Source organism: Necator americanus, chromosome X (genome assembly GCF_031761385.1).
Source record: "Necator americanus strain Aroian chromosome X, whole genome shotgun sequence".
NCBI lineage: Eukaryota > Metazoa > Nematoda > Chromadorea > Rhabditida > Ancylostomatidae > Necator > Necator americanus.
The window spans coordinates 33,588,251-33,611,431 of record NC_087376.1 but is presented as its reverse complement, the minus strand read 5'-3'; the positions used below and the strand labels follow the sequence as shown (position 1 = coordinate 33,611,431).

The following is a 23,181-nucleotide window of genomic DNA, read 5'->3' as shown; positions in this document are numbered from 1 at the left end:
TCTTTCTCTTTTTCTAGTTTGATTTGGTAAGAATTTTGTTTCGGTTTTTCTTTGTTGTACTGTATTAAATCTGGTTGTGCTTTAAAAGTTTTATATAGCTAAACAGATCACCCCTTACAATAACACCATAAAAGCCTCCAAGCCATTTATCAAGGCAAATGCATCAAGATGTATACAAACAAAAAAGCACTAAACATTAAATTATTAAATCATGAAATGAAATCCAGAAAAAAGACATGGCAATTAAGGCACTGGCATTTTCTCAATGCTTGGATAAATTGGCTTGAACTCGAAAAAGACTGACAGCTTTGAGTTCAATGTCGATAATGAAGAGCTTTAAGCTCAGTTATTAGTTGGAAAAAGGATCATATCATTTTTGAAGACGTATCCTTATTCCAGAAAAAAAGGAATCAGTGAAAGGCAAGAAAAAAACAGTAATGTTTGGAAAACGAAAGACTGACATCTAATGAAAGACATTGAAAGACAATAATTATCACAGTAATTATTACATGTAAAATATTAATCGATCCACGAGATTCCGATGAAACTGCGCATCACAAATTAAAATCACGATTATTACGTTCTTTTAAAAAAAAAGCAGCATAGAAATGCAGCTTGAAAAAGTGGAGAAGTGAAGGTTCTTAATGCTTACGACGCTTTTTTTGAGCTTTGCGTTTCGTCCCCAATCGACCTAATTTTTGTTGTATGATTCCGTCAATGATGATTCTTTTCTCCTCATCTGTCTCTGCATTCTTCAAGCCGAAGTACCTAAAAAATGGATTAAAATTGTATTTTGTGCGTGATCCGAGAAAATATTTCAGCTAAGGATCCTATTTTTAGATAGTCTGACACTAGACACCAGTTTAAATGTTAACGTTTATTAGAGCATCATTGCACAACTCAACTCGATCTCACTTCCTCACTTTGCTGATAACTCTCGCATCCGTTTGAGGTAAATGAACACCAAATGGTCGGCCAAATCATTGTGGTTGAGAGCAAGAGAGCATTTCTTCGCTGCAGCCAAACTCTTCTTTCGCTCTCAACGAGGAGAACCGAACAATTTGTGTTCGGCGAAAAAACTCGGCTTATGCCATGTTCTGCTATTTTAACATCTTCACGATGTGCACAACAGGTCATCGCTCAACGAGCCTCCCGTGGTTTCCAAAAACAAAGAGCCTCTTGAGTTCTCTTCGTCTTAGTGCTAACGTTAACGTAGCACAACGCGGGGTATCCGAGAATAAGAAACGAATCACTGAACACAAGGACACATGGGATGCTTACGATCCTAGACCGTTTATGCAACCTTTCCCATCAAAAAAATCCTACCAAAAATAAAGTCGTCGAGTAGATTTTGTATATCCTCTACTTCTTTCTTTTCTTCAAGGCTTAATCTATCTACTGTGGGAGCCCTCTTCTCCATAGTTTTTGTATCTACACGTTAATTTTTTTTTATTGTCAGGACTAAAATGGGAAGAAAATCAATTTCACCAACGTTGCACAAAAGAAAACAAAGTTTCGTAAGTCCTAATTATTCGGTGCAGGACCCGAGTGCGAAGAAAGCACCCACATAGGATAAGACGTATGAGTTCATTGTTATAAATGGTCCACTACCGCGGAAACCTTTTACGACACGAGGAGATGCCAAGAGCTCCCCGAAACGTCTTCTCCTTTCCGAGAATTTGACAAATTCAAGTGAGAAACTCGAGCAAACTTAAGTAAATTGTCTTAAGAGATGCTTAATTTTATTTTCTTCCTGAGTCTGCTGTGAGGAACGCTAGGCCAACGAAGCCTTTCATCCCTCCGGGATCGATAAATTGGTTCCAGACATGTCTGAAAGAGGAAAAACACAGGACTGATACATTGGCCAGCCTCCGGCAAGTCATTATTTAGGCTAGACACGCGTTTATAAACCTCAAACGATTTCTAATGGAAGTCGAACGCGTAGGCGCATCCGAAGCGGATTGATTAGCGCACTTTATCTCGGACCACCAAACTCCGAAAGAAGTTCTGCTCTAATTATTCCAGAATCGCATGGACAAAGTTCTCACAAATCAAATGTCTTTGAAAACCTGGTCAGCCTCGCCGCCTGAAAGCAGTCTTCCACGTCCACGTCAACAACTCGCGTACATGATTTGATACCTTCGATATCTGCAAGAAAAAAATCAATACATCATGGGATCCATACGCTCGGAATCTCAAGTAATCGTGCTTTACCTTCACATAACAGTGTTCCACAGCTTTTTGGGCAAATATGACGAATTCTTTGCCAATGACTATCGCACAATCCATTCAACGACCATTCGCAACAACGACTACTATGATCACGTGCCTTTTCTGAAGAGGTTAAGATATTCCCAAAACTGGAAAGCAATTATTTCGAGAGAAAAGATACCCGGTTGAACTTCGGCAATAATTTTATGTCGTGAATTCGGATTTGTGTAATGATGAATACGCCTCTGTTCCGGAAGAGATATTAAGCTTCTATCGAATGTTCCAACTTTTATAGCATGACGTAATGGTTGATATGGAGGTAGAACCTGGAAGACAAAAATTTAATGATAGCTCTAAATTCTGGGTATTAAACTAATTCCAACAATTTATCAAAAAAAAAAAAGAGAAAAAACAGAGGTACTAGAGAAGTTGAAGACGACTGGTTAGAAATTATTAACATTAGCAGCAAACCTTCTACAAAATATCTATCCAGAATTGTTGTAGAATATATTCTAGGAATCTACAACAATAATAATCTAAATGAGAGTAATCGCATTATAAGAAATGGAAGAAACAGCACTACGTGATGATGAATTCTGGAATGTTTCGCAATAACGCTATTGACTGTGATCGAAGATCAAAGATTTATTGACTCATGGAGATCAACTAAAACAGAAACTTTGATTTTAAAAGATATAAGTTTAAATTTACGTTTCACTTCATGAAAATGCATAATTTTAATTTTACCACATCTAAATAGAAAACAACTTTATTCTGAGTAGAACTTCTATACAACATTTGGAGGAAACCTTTTTTTTGTGAAAATTCAAAAACGAACTCAAATTCCGTTTTGTTCTTTTTAATATGCATTATTTACATATTCTGAATGTAACTCTAAGTGCAAGAAGTTTTTTTTTTTTGCTTTTCTCGAGGAAAAAAAAACGAAAGGTTCTACTTTTCAAAATGAGATTTTATCCGTTTCAAATTATAATTTTAAAATTTTGAATACCTGAATCGGAAAAATAGTTTTGAACGAAAGAGCTACTTTGAAGATGCTGGGAAAATTATAATAGCAATTAAGGATCCTAGGAGGACTCCATATTTGAAGAAATAATCGGAATGAACACAAAATCAAGCATTATTCGTCCTTATTCATAATCTCACCTCAAAACGAGCTCCAATGCTGTTTTCTTCATTTTCTGGAGGAAATATCGAAGCATGAGGGATTTCCAGACGTTCGCCACTGGATACTCCTTTAAACACTGGTGGAAAAGGTTGCAGAGTGTGTATCAGAGTTCGATGATCCCATGTAGATGCTTCCGAGTCTTCGTATAATTTCTTCCGGATTTTTACCTCTGGTTTCGTGTCTGTTTCAAAATTCAATTCTTCGGAAAAAAGCGGACGAAATCCAGGAGGTTTTGGAGAGTTTGATGACGTAATTGGCACCGTTATGTCGTTATCATCGGGTAGTTCCAAGAAATTTATATATTTTGGTACTAGTTCTGGCTCCGGTTGTGTTGGTGGTATAACTGCGAACGGCGGAGGGCTACGCGTTTTCAGGTAGAACGGAGGAAAACCCGGCGGCGATGGTAACTCCCTGTTAGGAGGAATAATCTTCATTTTAAGCTTTTTTGGAGTGATTGTCACTGGAGCGTAATCGATTTCTTCCTGAGGCACATTCGTCTCTTGTTCTTCCGGAACCGATCTTAAATTGGAAATTTACATAGTAGAAGTGATTTGCTATATAATCAATAAGTATGAAAATAATTGTAGCGGAACTCGTACTCAATATTATTGTGATTTAGTCCACCACCATCGTATTCCGTGGCCGGCTCGGATGCTCCTGAAAGACAAATTTTCTGCAAAAACTTGTAAGAGAAGAGGTCTACAAAACCAGTTATTTGGAAAGTTAAAATGGTTAAGTAAAAAAAGATAATAAATAAAATAAAATAAACCCCAAGAATGATTTGGCTTTAATCTGAGATCGTAAAGTTAGGAATATCCCGAAATAACCTCACGCATCCTTGATTTTTCACATAAAAAGATGAGGATAGTATGCGGCAACTAGTAATAGCTGCTAGGATTTTTGTAAAATGAAATAGGTCAAAATAAACGCAAATAAACACCATGAATGCTAAAAGAAACTAAAATAAATAAATTAAATGAATAATTATCAACAATTCTTTGAACAAAACTTATTCGTAGGCATCACTGGTTCAAAAAAAGTGAGAAATATTCAAGTTTTATCAGAACGACATTCATTCACTTTTCAACCAACAATCATGAATTTCAGGAATATTTCGAAGCAAGCAGATAAACTGCTGGGCGAAATAAAAGCTCAAGTTAACTGAAAGATAAATTTCGTTTCTGTAGATGTAGATCAAACAGAATTTAAAAAATAACACTAAAAAAGTCTCAAATATTACTAACAAAAAGGTATTTCTTTCAGAAATACTTTACCATCGTAGCCATTTTGTGCCGCTTCCGTCACGAAACTTTGCGCTTCGTCGGAAGAGTAACCGTTCTCCTCAAGTGGTGGAGTTCCAATCCAGTCCTGTGTATTCGTGTTCGATGGTGGAGTTATCACCTCGACCGATACGGAAGCTTCTTTTGAACTAAGAAGAAAAATAAAATATTCAACGAAATATTCAAGACAGTACTACTTCAAGCAGACTTTTTTCTGAGTTGTGTAGAACTTTTTTTTTTTATTTTTAGTGTCTCCTCTAGCTTTTTTTTCTTGTTCCAGTGTAATTCACTCATTCCTTAGAATGGTGTGTGATCAGTATTGATTGGTTCACGCATCTTTCTTTCCTCCTCATGTTGCAAAGCCAAAAAAAATCAATCAAGATTTTTTCTCGTTATTCAGAAGAAGAGAAAATGTGCGATCGTACAGAGCTAGCTGCAAGGGTTCTTAAGGAAATTTAAGGAAAAAAAAGTAAAATTAAAAATATTAGTTGTGTAAAAAGCGAATTTTTCGTTGTACACTGTTGTGAGGGTCTAGTTAGAGATTTCAATCACCCTCATATTTTTCGACCACTCCACGTATTGTTAAAACTGTACCGCTAGTTGTACTACAGTAATGAGTAGTGTAGGCATGTTAGAAGGAATCTGGAAGGCATGGAATAGATTCACTCCCGAGGAAAGTTTTAAATTAAGCGGAGTTGTGAGGAAAACAATTATCGATCGACAAACAGGGAAAGATGGGAGTTCTTCTGTTAGTTTTCAAAAATCCTTTCAAAAACTGTATTTGTTCCCGAAAAAAAAAACGACTTTAGAGATCCTTACAAAAAAAAATAAGTGCACACTTTTGAAAATTTATTCAACAGCATCTGCTATTTTTTCTGAAGTATTACGATTTTTAAAGAATTTTAAGATGTGACGTTTTCTCCAAAATAAACATGCATAAAGCGTATTTACGATTTATTGAGAAAACGTGCATGTTAATTTCTGAAAAGGACACTATGTACTTCCTGAAAAAAATGTTGTTGAAAAAAATGTTTAGAGAATTTTAATTTTGTACATAGGATTTGTCCGTGAAATCTAGGATGCAAGATACACACACTCACACTACATAACCACTTCAAAAACGATTCGTCACGTAAAAAAAAAGTTCCCGTTATTTGTACATTTACATAAACTCGCGTTTTTTGATCTTCTCCCTCTATTTTTCTAGGTCAGATGAAGTTTGTAGGAGGGAATATGTGCTAGTTCGAGATTCAAAAGCATATACAGGAACGAGTGCGTCGAGGTATGTGAGAAATCGTAGTCGGTAGTGTCCTCATTTTGTGGATCTAATTTCTGAGGCTTTCATGCTACCACAAAGAGGTGCTATAGTTTTGATAGGTGTTAAACATCGTGTGGAACATCTACCTTAGTCCTTCTGAAGAGGGAAGCGGTGAGGGATTACCGAGTCCCATCAAATCTCTTTCAATGTTCTCCGCTGCCTCGACAGCTGAACGGTCCGCATTCGCTGAAATTGAGGTCCCACCAATTTTTATCTGTAAAGAAGCCAAAATATATCGTACTCATAAAGAACTCACGTTCCTGCTGAGCAGTAATAAATGCCGGCATTGTGGTGGTGATCTCCGCCGGTCGATAAACGCTCACAACCGTTGACGACCACCCAAGATGTTTTCGTATAGCTGCTTGACATTCACGCGAAACTACAAACGAATGTACGCTTCAATATATTTTCAGGATGTGCCACATACACGGAAAATCCCTTACAGAGTCTACATTTCTGGACATTTGTCCTAGTATGAATCATACACATATGAACTGTTGGATCACAATTCACAAAACACTGCTCAGCTGCTGGTAGCCAGTCAGGATCAATGAATGGATCTCCACCTGGAAATGACAAGGAATGGTACCTAGAACTTATCGACAAAAAGTAGTACTCTCAAGAAAATTAGTTTATCCCTCAAAATGGAGTTAAGGAGATCAGATTTTGGTCTTTTTATCCAGATCCTTCAAATCCATCTACAAAACTTTATCATTCAACACAGAAGCCAAATGGTTTCTTGGATATTCCTTATTTTTTCAACATTCAAGAGCATTTTATCCGGAACAAATTTCGGGAATAATGTTCTTTTCGATATAACTTTTTCTTCATGCACAAAATCCATTCCACTGCTCTAAGTACTGGAGAAATAGGAGAACAGCGCACATACTGTATAAATCCATGAGTTTCTTTCGGATAATTGAATCAATTTGATGAAAAGTGCATCAGTCTGAGTAGTGCAAACTCACATATGGCCTCATTTGCAAAGACGAATCGATAGACAAGCGTGATGAGGTATTTGTCTTCTTCATTCTGTGCGATATGTAATATGCTTGAAAGGAAAAACAAACTGGAAGTGGTGGAAAAGAATTTCATAATCTCATTAGTCCTGTAAACAAAAGAAAAAATTTAAAAGTTTAGTCTTTTTAACAAAAAAAAAAAGAAGAAAATCGTTAAACAAGCAAAATGTAAATGAGAACAATATAGAAATAAAGTTGAGAAGAGGTTCATGTCTCATTTTGAGTTGCAAAAAATTCATTTTCCCTCCTACGTAGAGGTCATTCTCCCTCACCGCTATTATATCCCACTTTCTATTGGTGGTTAATTCCTCACGTCAAGTGGTCCTCAATCGAGTTAAACACCATAGATGGCTGTTTTAAATAGTTTTCAATGTGAGAGCGTAGGTAATTTGTGTCTAGGTACTGTACTGGATATGGATACACAGAACATTACGGAAAAACGGAAACGTTACGAAAAAAAAATGCCTGGATTTACAAGAAGAGAAGACGCCAGTCAAATAAATATACATAAATATGATATACTATTAATATACTATAATGATATAAATAACATAAACAACAATATAAATATAATGTACGATGATTTTTTGGATTTTCTTAGATTTTTAAGGTTACAAATTGAATTGTCTCAAGTCTAAAAGAACTGTAAGAGGAACAAAGAAAAACCGAGGGATCTGGTGTACGGTGAGCTCATTTTAATTTTAATGATTTATAGGGTCAATTTTCTCCGAACTTATGAATTATGTGTTCTAGCAAGTGCGCAAAGAGAAAGTTCGGATGATAGTTGAGGTAGAAAGCGAAATCCAGAATGAAACGAGACATTTCATCAAAAAAAGAGGTGCTGCTGGAGCTTGCAGTGATCTATCGATGTCTGCAAATATGTGCAAAGAATGTTCCAGAAACAATTCGTGATCGTTGAAAAAGATTTTTGAAAAAAGGAAGAAAAGAATAAAAGGAAAAAAATGGATACGACTTTTTTTGACACGAATTGGAAAACAGATCCAAAAGAACAGTTTTAAACCACATCCTAATAGAAGAACGGAAGTAAATGTGGTCAAAATACAGGATGGATCGACAAGCGAGTTGAATCTGCAGTGCTTGGATGACCTCAAGCACACGAGAATTGATGATAGATCACCAGAAGTTTTCATAAACGTCAAAAACACCCTTTTTTTAAATATTTGAAAGCTCTAACGTTTGAAATTAACAGAAATGTTCCTATCTCAATCTAAGGATTAGCAAAAATAATGAGAAATGTGAGAATTGTCTTATTTTTAAGTCATAAAAACGATTTGGAGTGAAATGTCGACAAGAAAGCACCACGAGCTACTGGTTTATGGAAACTGAGGCACTTGAGAGCCAGCCGCAGCAGTAATTCTCTGCATGGAATCGGATGGTTCACTTTCAATCGCGAGAATTAATTATGAAGATTTTTCGAAGAGTCACAACGATATTATACAGAAATTCAGGCGAGAAAAAAATACTGTAACAAAAAAATATAACATATTAATTGTGAACTTATTGTTTCAGATGAAACAAAGTGTTGGTCGTGAAAAGAATGAGGAGAGCTGGTCGTGGATAACTATGCAAGCATAGCGGAACGAAGCGAAAAAAAAAACTGCGAACTATAGCAACGTCCTTTCTCCACCAACTCCGCGTGCTATCGGATTCTACATCCGTGACATGTTACAAATATGATTTGACAGCTTTCCGCTTTTGTACTCGATAACTCGATAACTCGATAACTCGATCGCTTGTCCTGAGGTTCAATTCGAAATTTGTGCTCTGTTATCAGTCAAATCTCAGAAATTATAATGTAAACGCTGGATTTTTGTTCATGACGAAAGTGTACGCTGAATTTAGATTTTAATGGTAATAAATCTTTTCTCTTTCTGAGAAAATTCATTCAGAAAACGCCGGTGGTGATTATCCAGAAATATGAAGGAACAACTTTGCAAAACATGCTCATTGTTGGCGATAAGAACCCTGTCAGAGGGACCAATTAGCTTTCTAGAAAGATAAAAATCCTTCAAAACGCAGAGTAACATCCGCGTACCAGTACAGTAAACAAAATATGATAAATAATGGGGTAAAAAATAAGTTAATTAATTTTTAACAAAAGGTCAATTTATGGCTATTAGTTCATGACGAGAAAATTTTCCTAAAATTCTTCTGCTAAAGCGGTGATCAGAAATAAACCTAGAAAAAAAATTGACAACTCTTTGAAGTAATTAGTGTGTGGTGTAGGACAACATAGGCTAATACTACACGAACAACGAGGGTCCCATGATTCTTTTTTCATTTTTTTAAGGAAGAAAAAATTCGATGGAAGAGCACGCAGCACACATTAGCGTGTTTTCGACACTGTTTAATTTGTGCAATGGTTCAACGAGTACAGTTTTTGTTCAGTCTGATCCATCTTTTTGGTCCTCATCCGATACAAACAGCACTTAGGCTGAAAGTGGAGGGAGAGTGTATCATTCCCGAATAGCAAATAAACGAATCCTCAAAAAACAAAAGTCCTTTGAATGAAAAGGACCACTTTTTTTCGTCTACGGTGAGTGAGTGGACATTTTCACCGCTCACTCAACGTAAATGCCCACTCATCCGTAGAAGAAAAAAGAGGAAAAAATGAGTGGATGTCCCTACGTCGAAGTGTGTTGTTTCGAAAACATAGCTTTTACGAAAAACTTCAGATTTCTGGAAATGTTCACTTCGTTTCGAGTTGAGTTCGGAAAGGAGAGTGAGATTTTATGGATTAGCTACATAGTTATTAGGAGTTATGTTCTAGGCGTACGAATCTATCTTTCAGGTTTGCTCTACAACTTTCTTGGAAAGAGGAGTTTTTTTTTTCTTAGTTTGAATCCGTTGTTGGAAATTCTACTCCTGAAAAAAATAAGATACAAAAAAAGGATAGAATGTAAAAAAAAAACAAATAACTTTAATAATGTTACAGAACAAAAGACATTCGAGAATTTTCTGTGGATTAGAGCTAGAACTGTGTGCGGAAAAAATGATTTTCTATTGTATACGAGTGATGTATCTATTATATGTGGATATGCTGGTGGATAGTGTCCGAAACTTGAACACACTCGAACTCGCATGTTACTCGCATCTCGCAAAACAAACAATATCACACTCAAATCGTGTCGAAAAGAAGCAATGCATCGACCGTATCGCAGTTACGCTGTGAATAAATGTCGCCACTCTATTTGTTGTCATCGAGAGAATTTCGCTGTCGTATAGGAAAATTTGAACACAGCAAGTACACATCCAGAATGAGTCCAACGGATGCCGCAATAGAACTCTGACCGATTCACTTCTGATCTACGTCTTCGAACATCATTTTCATATTTTCACTTCAAAGTACAATTCCATACACATAACATACGTCTTTGCGCTCACATTCTCACTTTCACAATAAGGTCGTCCTCAAAAATTTCGAAATGGAATTGAAACGGCTGTGTAATGCAATTCAATTCAACTGCACGTGAGGACATCGTGAACCTCATCGTAATCCCGACTGAACTCAGGTGTTCAAAGCAGCTACGGGTGCATATGAGAGTTCTTTTTTTGAATTATGTGAAAAGTTTGAAAATTCTCTTATTTTTTCGAGTAGATTTTTTAGCTACCTTAAATTAACGAGACTCATCACTATAATTCTGAATTAAACGATGAACTATCCAGAAAAATATCTGCTTATCTTTAGCTAGCTAAGCAGAAAAGCTTCGAATCTCCGCGAACAATCAGATCGCTCTAGAATCAGAGTGTTCAAGCTCAAATTTCTGGCTCGTTTGAGATTTTCACAGTTCTTAGCATCTCTCCTCTTTAGTCAAGGCTTACCCTATAAAAAGTCTCTCTATGAAGGATTGTCGAGGGTAATGTTCGAGAAAGAAAAAAAAAATTTACTAGATTCTACGACAGCGGAAGACTCTTGGCATTATGCCAGAACTAGAGTACAGTCGCTAATGAATATGTGATTGGATCTACGACGTTAGTAATCGAAGTTGTGAACGAGATTCACGGGTACGGGATTGAAACGGAAAGGGAGGCGATCGCTAAAAACGGCGTTATTCCATAATGGAGGACGAAAGGAAGAAGTATTCGAAATTGTCCGTGCCGACACTGCAGGATGTCTCGGAATTTACATCAAAATGTAAAAACTTGCGCATCGCGCGCCCGTTTACGCTTCTGATCGTCGGGATCGTGGCGCACAGTGTTTGCCATGAATATGGGTCCTCGTTGAATGAATGCACTTAGTTTCGAATCCGACTTCATCGTGATGACGTCGCAATTTTTCTTCTAACGAGAAATGCAAACACTACTCACCAGACCACCCATCGTGAAAACAGAACTCATCGCTCCGTTCATAATTAGGTCGTTCCATACCAAAAACTATCGAATCTTTTCCACTAATCATTGAAGAAGAGTGCTCTTTAGACGTTATTTATTAGCTTTTTTAAAAACAGTCAACTTAAAAAAAAAACTATATTTCGCATTCAAAAATAAATTCTATCTTTTCCTATCTAGCATCACATCTTCGGTTTTCAAATGTTCAACATTCAAACTCTTCGTACATTTCGAGAAATATTTCTTATAAAAGCGAAACAATAAATATGGAATTCCAAGGAAATGTATTACAATGTAGCAAAAAAAAACAGCAGTTTATCACTTTTAAGACAAAAATTCACCCAAAGATCGAATAAAAATGCACTGGAAGGTTCAGATATATTTTCTTCGATTGAAATCTGAAGGATTCATTTGCGATTCTAGGAACTTTTATTTATATTGTTATTATTTTCTGAAATTCATAGCTTTTCCAATGGGAGAAAATCTGAGAAAAGTAATATTTTACTGCTGGAAATTTAAACAATTAAATCTTTACGTCGGAGTTTCTTTTTTTAAATTTTCTAGCTTGTAACGCAAAATTAAATGAAGAAGCGAGAATATAAAAAAATACATAAGCATATTTTTAAAATTGATAACATTTCGTTTAGGCCCAAATTCAAAGACAGGAAATTTTATTCGTCATAGATGAGAACAGCAGACGAGCAGCAACATCAGCACGTCGCTAATAAGATCTGTGCACGGGAGCGTAACCATGTGTTTTGCAAGGATTTCTTCTGGATATCCTTTCTAATTTACAATCAGTAACAACCTAGTCCGACCAATAACGTTGCAGCAATGTTTGTAACAAAGAAAGATTGAGGGGATATGGCGCAGAGAAATTTTATATCAACATATTCCAAAATCCAGATGTCTATTCCTAGTAGAAAATGTTGCTTAGAATTTTCTTAATGAAAAATCTTAGTTGTTTGGTGTCAAGTAATCCTTTATCGTTAAGAACCGCATAAAAATAAGTGCAAAGTATGCATTTCGGCAAAATTTTGCAGAATCTTTATCCCAGAGAGTTTTTTGATGATCATCTCAAAAATTTCGAACAAAACCATCTTAGTAGGAAGTTTGTTCTGATCAACTTTTTCCTTGAAAGCCCACAGATCTCGCACAAACTTTTCAAAGACTGCTTTTTTTTTCAACATCTTTTTCCAATCTACCTTACAAGGTTAATATTATTTTTATATAATTTTTATCGTCTTATACAATTAAAACAGGAAATGAACGACCATATTTACGTTCAACACAACGGCTCGCATCCAAACAACCATCAAAATTCACATATAACTCCATCCACCTCTTTTTTTTCAGCACAAAGGCGGTTGATGGGTGCCTCAAACTAGTGAGGAAATTTATTCTGCAACTACCCTCGGAGTCATTTTCATAAAAATCTCCAAAATAGCTCAAGATTAGTTCAAACAGCTGTAAGTTTCTTCATTTTTTTTTCATTTCGTTCTTTTTTTTATTTGAAAATTGTACGTTAGTGTGAAAATAACTAAACAGATACAATAAATACAGTACAGCTTTTCCTGAGGGTCTATTCTCAAGTGTTATATTGTTCTTACAACATTATACATCCTTTTCTTTTGAAAGTATGAGTGTTATTTAATGTCATCGCGTGGATGATGACATATCCTTGTGATTCATTGACATTTCTCCACAAAACGCGCCTACCGGAGACCTTTTAAAATAACTGATACCGGCGAGAAATCACTTTAGTATTTTTGAGAAAAAAACCTCTGTATAAAGGAAATTTTTAAAGAAAAATTCCATTATTAATGTACTCAACTTAATAAAATAAGATGATGAGATTAAGGACAATAAGGTGGGCTGGTCGACGAAAGGCATATGAATTGCGGATGAGTGTCAAAACTGAGTGAAAGAGGCCGAAACGAGGTCCTATTTACAATGTTGAAAACGTGCATGAATCGTTTCGAATATTGCAAACATGCATCGTTTTGTATGTGGAGGAAAAGAAGTGAGTGCAAAAGCCTGTACTACTACTGGAATCATGGATATCATGGATATGAGAATTGGACAACTTCTTTGAGTTTCAACGTGATAACAAGCGCTTCTTCAGGAATGAGAGGAAAAAATGAGGTGAAACCAGCCTGTATCCCACATGTTCCAATTCGTTCTATAATATAATATATGTAATAATGTATAAATATAATTAATAACTGGAAATAATTTTGCTCCCATTAACAGTGAAGAGAATTTGCGATTTGTTACATCTACCATTTAAAATAATGTAATTTCTTCCCGAAAAATGTGAGTTCAAAACAAAGGAACTCCCTGAAAAAAAGTGAGTTACAAAGAAAGGATTTTCATTAGGGCACTTGACAAAAAATTGAAGATCCACGAGAACAAAATAGTGAAAAAGAGCTCAAGAATTTCTCGGAATAGAGTAAACGCTCTGTTTAGAGGTTTTCTCAGGAGAAACCGCACTTTTTTCGAATATTTCCTTTCTAAATCCAATGATGGTCAAATACTTCAGCCTATTCTTAGTGATCTACAATGATCGATACATCGGAGGTGAGAAGGCTACCTTCTCTACTTATGTTATGAATCTTCAACTATTTACTAATAATTACTCAGTTTTGTAAAACTTTATTTTCAATGAAGCTTCTGATCTCTATTGCTCACAGACTATATCGATTTTGAAGCATGTGACTCGAATATTCGATCGAAAGAGAAAAATCGCATCCGGAAAGGTTGCTCGTCTCTATTATCACTACTATTGATTACTTCATTACATTGTTTTTACTAGATTTTCCAGTTTATTTTTGATCTACTTTAGGCTGGGATTTTTGAGCTACGATAGGAGGATTTATGTTTTGTCATTAAGAGAACAGGATGAGAAAAATATATCTCGAATTATCCTTTAATCGTCGATCGATTCATGAGGTATGGATTAGTAGTTGTGTAGTTGAGTTAGTAATAGTATGAGGCCGGCTTTTTCTCTTGTTTTCTCTTTTTCTTTTTTTGTGTTTATACCCGGTAGACGAGTGAGCAAATTTCTATTTTCGTGTGGATTTAAGCTAGTTATAGTTAAGTTCTGGATAATTTATCCTCTCAAGTCTTATTCTAAGCGGCTGTGAACTCCAAATAAAGCGATCTGCTTTGATCTTCGACTTGATAGTTTTTCTAAAGCTGACACATGATGTTTATTGGTATTCGGTGAGTTTAGAGGAGGACCAAAGCTGTCCCGGTGATCCACTAATTCTGACCTCTAATCTCCTCTCTCCCAGATAATCTCGTGAACCGTGTCTTTCACGTTTTTCGTCCTCTTCCCTCAACTCTTCCTCTCTCTTCTCTCAAAGCATCGAGCAATTTGACCAGTTACCGCATATGACATGCTAAAAGCTATTCTCACATGAAGTATACCTCCGCGACATCACCGAGGGATACGCTTCAAACCTCATTAAGTGTGAGGTCGCTTATCAAACGGGTCATTGTGCGCACAAAAAAGTGGGCGGTCATTGGAGAATTGCGCGCCAAAAGCATGTATAAATAGCTCGGACCGTTACTTCTACTGGACACTACTTCCAGAATGTCTTCTATATTCTCCAGCATCTCATTATTTCATGGATCTGGTCACAGCCTCAATAGCGTTCCTCATAGAGCACCCTGGCGGTGCTTAGTAAATGCTGATGCTATCCGTTTGAGCGATATCACAGCATCTTACTGAGCCCGGCCAGGAGGATGTATATCCTGGAAAACAACGCTTGGATCGAGGGATTGAGGTGTGCTTAACGGGAAAATTTCACATCCACCCTTCTTGATGAGCTTTTACGACGTTTTCGGGTTCGTATCTTAGTCGTAGCCCCGGATGCATATGACTAGAGCCGAACTCGGGAATGCGTCAGTTAGCTTCTTTTCTGGATCTATAGTAAATTACCATTGGAAAAGTTACGGAGTACGTTTCCTAGTCCTAACGTTGGTATATGACTAGATACGGACTCAGTAACGAATGGGATTCTGTGGAAAAATGTTTTTTTTACAGTATTTTTTAAAATATGCTATAAATAAATATTCTGCAAAATTTCTTCATATCACATCTAGGAATAATTTCCTAGATTTGCAGAAATCGTCGAAGTGACAATGTTTTTGCGATGTTTCTGCAGATGGTTCGAAGTGATAGCGGCCGGACAGCAGTCTCTGGAATTCGGTGAAGAAGCAGTGATAGAGGCCAACTGTGTGAATGTTATTTGAAGAGTCATTAATGGTAGATGAGAGGGAAAAATTATTGAAATATTCGATAAATTTTTCACACTTAAAAAAACATTGATAGCTTTGGAATTATGGTATTTTTGAAGTGAATGGATGAGTCCTTTCAAATTCCTTCACATCCTTGTCAATCCCCGTAGTATATGTACGCATGTATTTTTCTCTAAATTTTCATAGTTTTATTGCTAAATATATGGATATGTTATTATATGTCCCAGACAAGCTTATTAGTTTCCAGTCCCGATGTCCTAGAACATTCTGGGCTTTGTCGTTTGAGTTAAAAATGCCATATGCTCCGTACGAATATCTTTTGTTCAACCACATGTGCATGTCAAAATGAGTGAAAAACTGAATGAAATGATTTACGCATATGGTTTTGAAATTGAATTCTGAATCGATTGACAATAAACTTTTGATTTATTGTCAATTTACTCAATTTAAGAGTTTTATAAGTGTTTAGTTGGGTTCAAGATTTCATCATTCTTGATAAAATCCCTCTGGTTGATCGTTTTTTGTATTGAATTGTATTGGGAAGCCACCTACAAAAATAGAAAAACTAAAACGATGGTCTATGAATCATTGAGGTTGTTATTAAAAATTACTGTTAGTCTAAACTGTAGAAAATGAACTTTCAAAATAGTAAAATAGATTTGATTGATTAGATGGAATTAATTTTAAATGAGGTAAAATCCTCATATAATGTAGATGAAGGGTTAGTTCCTTCTAATCGTTCTAACATGGGATTATAGTTCTATTCTACTTTAGTTATTTATTTCTATTCTCTTAGTTTTTATTTGCTTTATGTTGCTTATTTTTATTTATTTTATCTCCTTCCCTTTATCTGTATTGATTTTCCTAGAAGTCATCCTAGAATATAAATATGTACAGATACAATTCTTCGGATCCTGTCGAGAAGTTCCTCGAGTTAAATCATTCAGTGATTGGAAATTTTTAGTAAGAAGAAGTCGACCATTTCCCTATTCGGCTTCATCAGAAGAGAAGCGATGCACCTCCGTTGAGGATGAGAGCTGTTTTTCGAGTTGCATCCTGATTCAACATTGACTGTGTGCTGTACCACCATGCTATTATATTTACAAATGAATGTTCCTCAACGAGTCATTTCTATTCTGTTCGTACTACTGCTGCTGGGAATATATCGCTGTACTTCAAACGCAACTCTCCATATTCGATCCATAATCGAATAATTCCCTCATCAAATCGATCAGGATGAAATTAAATGATTCTCTTTTCAACTGTCCCTGTTTTCCACTCATGTAGTCATGGATTATGATAGGTCCAGCGCACTACCTGTACCTTTTTGACATTCCTTTCATCTGTTCTTTTTTCTGCCTTTTACTTAAACCAAAAATGATGGATGTTCCCTTCAGTTTTATGGAACAGTGAATATCCACAAGAACTGATTGAATTATCCTAAAATTGGCCGTTCATTGCAGAATTCCACCTAACTCTCCGACAACTGTAATCAGACTTTTGTTCATTTTCATTATCATTTCTTCTTCTATCATCCTCCTATCCATTTTCCCTTATAAAATAATTCTCTTCTAATCGAATTGTGCTCGGCAAACAGTGCTCTCATCCGGTGCGGAGAGATGAGTCATTGATTTGCTGAGCACGGCTCGACATTTGACTCCGAATTTGAAATCATCTATCAAATACTGTCTGGAGCAATCCCGGGATCTCCTACCGATCACCATAATTCAAATAAAATCCAGGATCTTATCAATTTCCATCTAGAAAGCTCATGATACCAGGATGAATTGGACAATCTCACATCCTAACATCTATCCGCACTACTATTATGGATTTACATACATCGGAAAAATCCTTGACCAAGTCACTTGCAATCTGTGACACATCTGATAATGCGGAACCGTCATTTATTTGTATATGATGAAATATTCCGGGATTCTTCGCATGTTCATTTTTTTCTAGGTGGATCCCGTGGTCCTCCGGATGATAATCTCTCTCATTAGTGAGTATCAGTAGCAAGTGAAGTTTCCTTTTTGCTCAAAAAAGAGAAAAAGAAAAAAAACGAAACTCCGCAGTCTTCTACTGGAATATTCCATTTATTTACAACTGTTTTTTTCAACTTTATATAGCTAATTAGTAATAATAATTAGTAATAAAGTGGTATTGGACTCATCTGCTTAGATCAGGCTTTTTCTACACCGGAAGAGCAGCGATTTCCTCCATCTTTGAAACAAGAAATACATTTCGTCGTATTTACTACACTATCTTTATATTATATTTCTGTTCTGCCTGATATTCTAAATAGTTTAAGATCGCATATTTATAAAAATAATAAACACATCACAATACAAATATGTAGTACCAGTTCAATAAGCAGCAGTTTTAAACCATAATAAACATGACAGCGAATGGATTCGTAATTTGCACAGTTGTCGGAACTGATGACGTAATAAGAATTACATGGCATGAAAATATTTCCACTCCCTCGTGTTCCAGACTAATCCACAGTCACGCACAGTAGTGGAGTGCTGGTTTTTGGCTTCCAATGTTCCGGTCGTTCGAAATTACATTCCCAATCAGCACAGATTACGGTATTTCGGTACACCTAGAAATATGATCTTCTTAAAAAAAAAGCCTAAACCTTCAAAAAAAAAGTAGTGGAAAAAGGTACAATCCTAAAGAGGTTTGCTGTTCCAGAATAAATAAGCTACTAATGAAATAGCGGTAGTATACTATACTATGGGTGGATACTACAATTAAAAATAAAGTCATGCCTGTAAAAAAAGTAAAATGTCCAAAAAAAAAATTCAGTTCATAAAATAAAATTTCATAGATAGCAGAAATACGTGCATGCAATCGAAGACGAGATTTTACGTAGATTTTTCATGATTTCTACCTAGTACGAATAGTTTTGAGATTTCTTTCTTTTCTATCATAAGTGTCCGAAAAAATGCACATGGGACCAGTTCTTAAGTAAGTGATTTAAGAACTATCCTATATTTCTAATGTTAAAATAAATATGAGCACTAAAGAAGGGTGAGTTAAAGCAGATCTTTGGGTTATCTTCTCGGAAATATTACAACTAATGTCAATGCAAATATTTTCAGTAAATTTAAAGTTCAGGAGCATCAGATATTATCGAAGACTTCAGTTTGCACGATGAGGCAACACTTTACACTTATACGAAAAAAGAAATGATTGAGTTATTCTCGCCGAACAAGTGGAATTCAAGAAGAATATCATAGCTTATCCTTTTCCATCCTTTTTTTCCAGACAATTATGCTTGAATTATAATTAACATCATTGATGTGACTATGTATATAAACATAAATATAAATGAACAAATCTATACACAAAGAAACTGATGAACGTACTCCTATTCCTTGCTCCAGAAAATGATCACTAACATCATGGTGACTCCCAAAACAATGATAACGACGTACTGTAATAAAATAATATTGATGCTATGGATTGCAGTCATTTTTACGCAGGTTGTCTTAAAAACTTACTTAAATTACAAAAAGCGTCGAATGTTTTGACAATAATCCCAAACATCTTGTTAGACTCGTGATTGTTAGCTAAAAATACTTGTAAAAGTATGGATTTTTTTCAGTTTTTATCAGGGATAACAAGGAAATACGATGGAGGAGAGAGGGAGAAAATACGTTGGACAATACTGGACAACAGTTACTCCTGTAATCCAATAAGAGTTACAATATTGAACTGTTGGCGCTGTGACAATCCTCGAGTGTGATGCATGGAAGCAATGGCATCCCGGACAAGTCATTTAGCTCGTGACCCACGTGTTATACCGTGTCATCGATGTTCTCACTTCTGCTCAATACCCTTCATCACCTCCAGATAATATTCACTCCAATCGCAGTGCTAAGAGGTCAGTTAGTACACGTTATCGATTAGTTACCTGAATTTTTGACCTCACCACCCAATGCAGTGGTCAAAATTTCAGGACACTATTTTCTACTTTTACCTGAAAGCTGCAATACGGGAAATATTTAGTAGTTCAATATTTTATTGTTTACTCTGGAAAATCATACACAAATAAATAGTATATGTTGGTAAAACTCCATCTTTTCCGCTAAAACCAACACCGTCGGTTTAGTTCTCACCTACGGCAGATGAAATCCAGGATTTGCTTTACAAGGATCAGAACAGGAACACTTAATACCATCTATATATCTAAGGATTATCGTGATAATCCGAAAGTGTATTTTCAGTACTTAGAAGTAGCCAAAAGGGCAACTAAACCGACGGTGTTGGTTTTAGCGGAAAAGATGGAGTTAACTCGACGAGATACCTTTACTCACCGTCATGCAGTTTCCTCTTATATCCTCCAATTTTGAAATTTTCGCGCTTATCCAGGACGCCGCTAAGGCCTTGAGAGCCAAAACTCCGTTTACGTTCGACAGGATGTGGGGTCTATCCTGAAAGGGTGCTGCGCTTAGATTGGGAAATTCACAACACAGTACGAATTATCTCATATGTAGATCCCACTGAGTAGTCTTTCAAGGTAAAAAAAAAAATTTATTTTTGTTGGCCACTACTAACTTTAAGAAATGATCTAGGAGAACGTTGAAAAGCAAAAAGTGGAAAGAATTCCCAATAAGAGTCTCCTCCATGTACAGTCTCTATGAATGTAGCAACTCAGCGTACTGTACAGATACAAAATCTGTACAAAATTTGCCAGTTGCTGATCTTCTACCCACCAAATGAACGAAACGTTAACGAGCAGAACCTATTACGTCTAGTGAACACATGGCTTATAAAAAAATGCCATGTGTCCAAGACACAGCAGTATATTGCTCCATTTCGTTGGCTATACATCGCCAAGAGATATGGTAGAGTCAAAACGACGTGAAACACGACAACTGTGACGCAGTCAGTTAGAGGTCCGTTGTAGCCACTGGTCAATGGTTCGAAACCGCTCCAATGCAAGCCAAGCCTTTCATCTCTCTGAGGTCGACAAATTGGTATCAGACTTGTCTGAGAGGATAAAAACACTGACTTGATCATCGGCTGGCCACCGCAAGTCATTGTATAGGTCAACACGCGTTCCAAAAAACTTCAACGATTACAAATTGCAGTAAAACGCGTTGGCGCATCCCAAGTGGATTGATACGCCAGTGACTTTATCCTTTTCTTACACTTGTGACTTTCATGTCGTTTTGACCCAACTGTTTTGCTCGGCAGAAATGTAGCTGCACATTTCTGCCAAGCATCTTAGGCTTAGAATAGACGAGAGGATTGCTTTTTTTGGATTCTAAAGTCAACCTCAGTCATCTACGTATAGCCCTGGTGGAAACAATACGTTGTTGATCTACAACCCTAGATAATTTGCATCATAAAGTTGTCAGAGCAAAGTTAGAAGTGTGTTGGTCTTCAAACAGCAGACAATTCTAGTAAGTGCGGTCACTTTTTGAATAGAAATAGCCTTTGTTTGTCCCAAAGCATTCGTCCAGACCAGTTAAAAATTCAACATTGTAGTGTTCTCAAGCGCAAAAAGCAAGATGCATGGTAAAGTATTATAGCAAATCCAGAAATCTTCATAAACGAATCGCAGCAACAATTCATTCAAGTAGTGCTTGAAATCATCTCACAATACAGACATAAATCTTGGAAACTCAAGCAGTCGAAAAAAGGTCGAAATGTTAAAGACATCACCCCACGATTCTGGTGTGGTATGGATTTTCGTTGAAGTATACCTATATCGGGATGTAGGTTATGAATACAAGGGTGGTTCCACACATCTCTCCCTGTATCCCTGCAAACAAACGGCTCCGGAACGCTGTTTCTTACGACGCCCTCTATTGCAAGGCGCTACCCTTGCGCTCCGCTACCGCCTGCCATTCGTCGAATGAAATGAATTGACCATCCAGGCGTTCGCGTGGATTTTTGACGAATCGCAGACGGTGGCGATGCGCAATGGTGGCGCGTTGCACTAGAGGAAGTCGTAAGAAGTTCTGGAGCTTTCTGTTTACAGGGATACAAGGAGAGATGAGTGGAACCACCCCTGTATTCATAATCTACGACCCGATATAGGTGTACTCCAATGACAATTCATACCACACCGGATTCGTGGTGATGGCTTTATAGGCATCACTCCACAAATCTGAGGTAGTATTTCATTTTCACTCGGATTTCAGGTGGAGTATTCGTATACGGCATAGTAGATTATGGGAAGGAGAGTGATTCCGTCCATTTCTTCTTAATTGCCGTAAAAAACGGCCCGGAAGATACAGCTTCAGGCGTTTTGGCGCACTATTTTCTACAAGGGGTTCGATTGGAGCGCGCCAGCCTTGTGCGGCGCCACATCTTCCGGGCCGTTTTTTACGGCAATTAGGAAGAAATGGACGGAATCACCCTCCTCTCCATAATCTACTATCCCTTGTAAGAATACTCCACCTGAAATCTGCTCCACCTCAAATTCGTGAGGTGACGCCTTTAATTCACAGGTCTGAATGTTGGAAAGATGTCAAGCAATAAAATAGATATCAATAATGCAAAACGAACATACTTTTGACCAGTCCTGCTTCAGTTCATAATAAGCAGAAAAAGAGAATAGCTCAACAGAGAATTGTATTGACCGATAATAGATAAGAATTATTTCATTCCCTCCACGTATAGAATTTTTTTTTTTCGCATACCTTGTCAAAAGCAGAAAACACATTCAATTTGCTTGCAATCTTCATCTTCTTCTCTTCAACCTTTACAGCAGACGACAGCATTATCCGAGCTCTCTCAGGATAACTCATCGACCTGGAAATGAAGTTCATTCAATTACTAAAGGTTTTCATCTTTTCAGCAACGCACTGTCACCTACCTAACTCTTACGGCTACGCGTTCATTGATTTTGTTGAGCTTCCTTGGTAGATTTGACATTTTGAGGATATCTGTATCCAGGTATGTTCTACCTAGAAAAACACTGAAATTTTCCTTTTTAATAACTTTATGGAAAAGGCAAAGTGTTCATAAAGGAAAAGAAGTTCTTTAAAAAACCAGGACGAGGAGGAAACATAGGTGCGACAGGGAGGAGCCGGATCCTCCTCAGGGATCCGGCTCCTCCCTGTCGCACCTATGTTTCCTCCTCGTCCTGAAGAGGGTCTTATGTGGTGCAGCTCAAGTATTGAGGATCCCTTCGCCATTCGTCCGAAAGTGAAAAAGTCCCCTCGGTTACCGTCCAAAAGTGAAGGGAGACGGAGCACCGGCTCTGCCTATCGCATCTATGGGAAGAGAGAAGAAAGATCATGGAAGATCCACAACGGGAGAAATCAAAGCGAGAGCATAGATGGATTCAAATATGATGCGTAATAAGTGAGACTGCAACAGTCTACATACATTCCAAACCAAATGTAAATATTTTTATTGGGCAGAACTTGTCAAAGAATAAGAAGCAGAAAAAAAAACTACCGACTTCTTTTTTTCAAATCGGATATTAACTCCAAATAATGAAGATGGTGCTGCGGTTTTCGTTGAACGATGAACAATGAACAATCCAGTAATCGGAGAAAGATACTTTAAAAAAGTAACTGTAGA

General features: G+C 36.8%; 2 protein-coding genes across 4 annotated transcripts; both read right to left on the bottom strand.

Annotated features, from left to right (window-relative positions):
- Positions 1–641: 641 nt before the first annotated feature.
- Positions 642–7,090, bottom strand: RB195_026242 (uncharacterized protein; the record flags this gene model as incomplete). Its single annotated transcript, XM_064214702.1, has 11 exons — positions 642–768; positions 2,070–2,148; positions 2,215–2,334; positions 2,393–2,537; positions 3,376–3,916; positions 3,997–4,054; positions 4,672–4,826; positions 6,082–6,181; positions 6,252–6,374; positions 6,439–6,561; positions 6,964–7,090. The coding sequence occupies 11 exons, from the start codon at positions 7,088–7,090 to the stop codon at positions 642–644; spliced, it is 1,698 nt and encodes a 565-aa protein (XP_064070583.1).
- Positions 7,091–18,127: 11,037 nt separating this feature from the next.
- On the bottom strand, positions 18,128–22,790 carry RB195_026241 (uncharacterized protein; the record flags this gene model as incomplete). 3 transcript variants are annotated; one of them, XM_064214699.1, is made up of 7 exons in its annotated part: positions 18,128–18,235; positions 19,005–19,072; positions 19,140–19,208; positions 19,956–20,067; positions 22,293–22,404; positions 22,469–22,559; positions 22,721–22,790. In XM_064214699.1, the coding sequence occupies 7 exons, from the start codon at positions 22,788–22,790 to the stop codon at positions 18,128–18,130; spliced, it is 630 nt and encodes a 209-aa protein (XP_064070580.1). The 3 variants fall into 3 exon arrangements, with proteins under 3 accessions (XP_064070580.1, XP_064070581.1, XP_064070582.1); XM_064214701.1 differs by lacking the exon at positions 22,721–22,790 and having other exon boundaries at positions 19,956–19,971; positions 20,040–20,072; positions 22,469–22,527; XM_064214700.1 differs by lacking the exon at positions 22,721–22,790 and having other exon boundaries at positions 22,469–22,527.
- Positions 22,791–23,181: the final 391 nt, after the last annotated feature.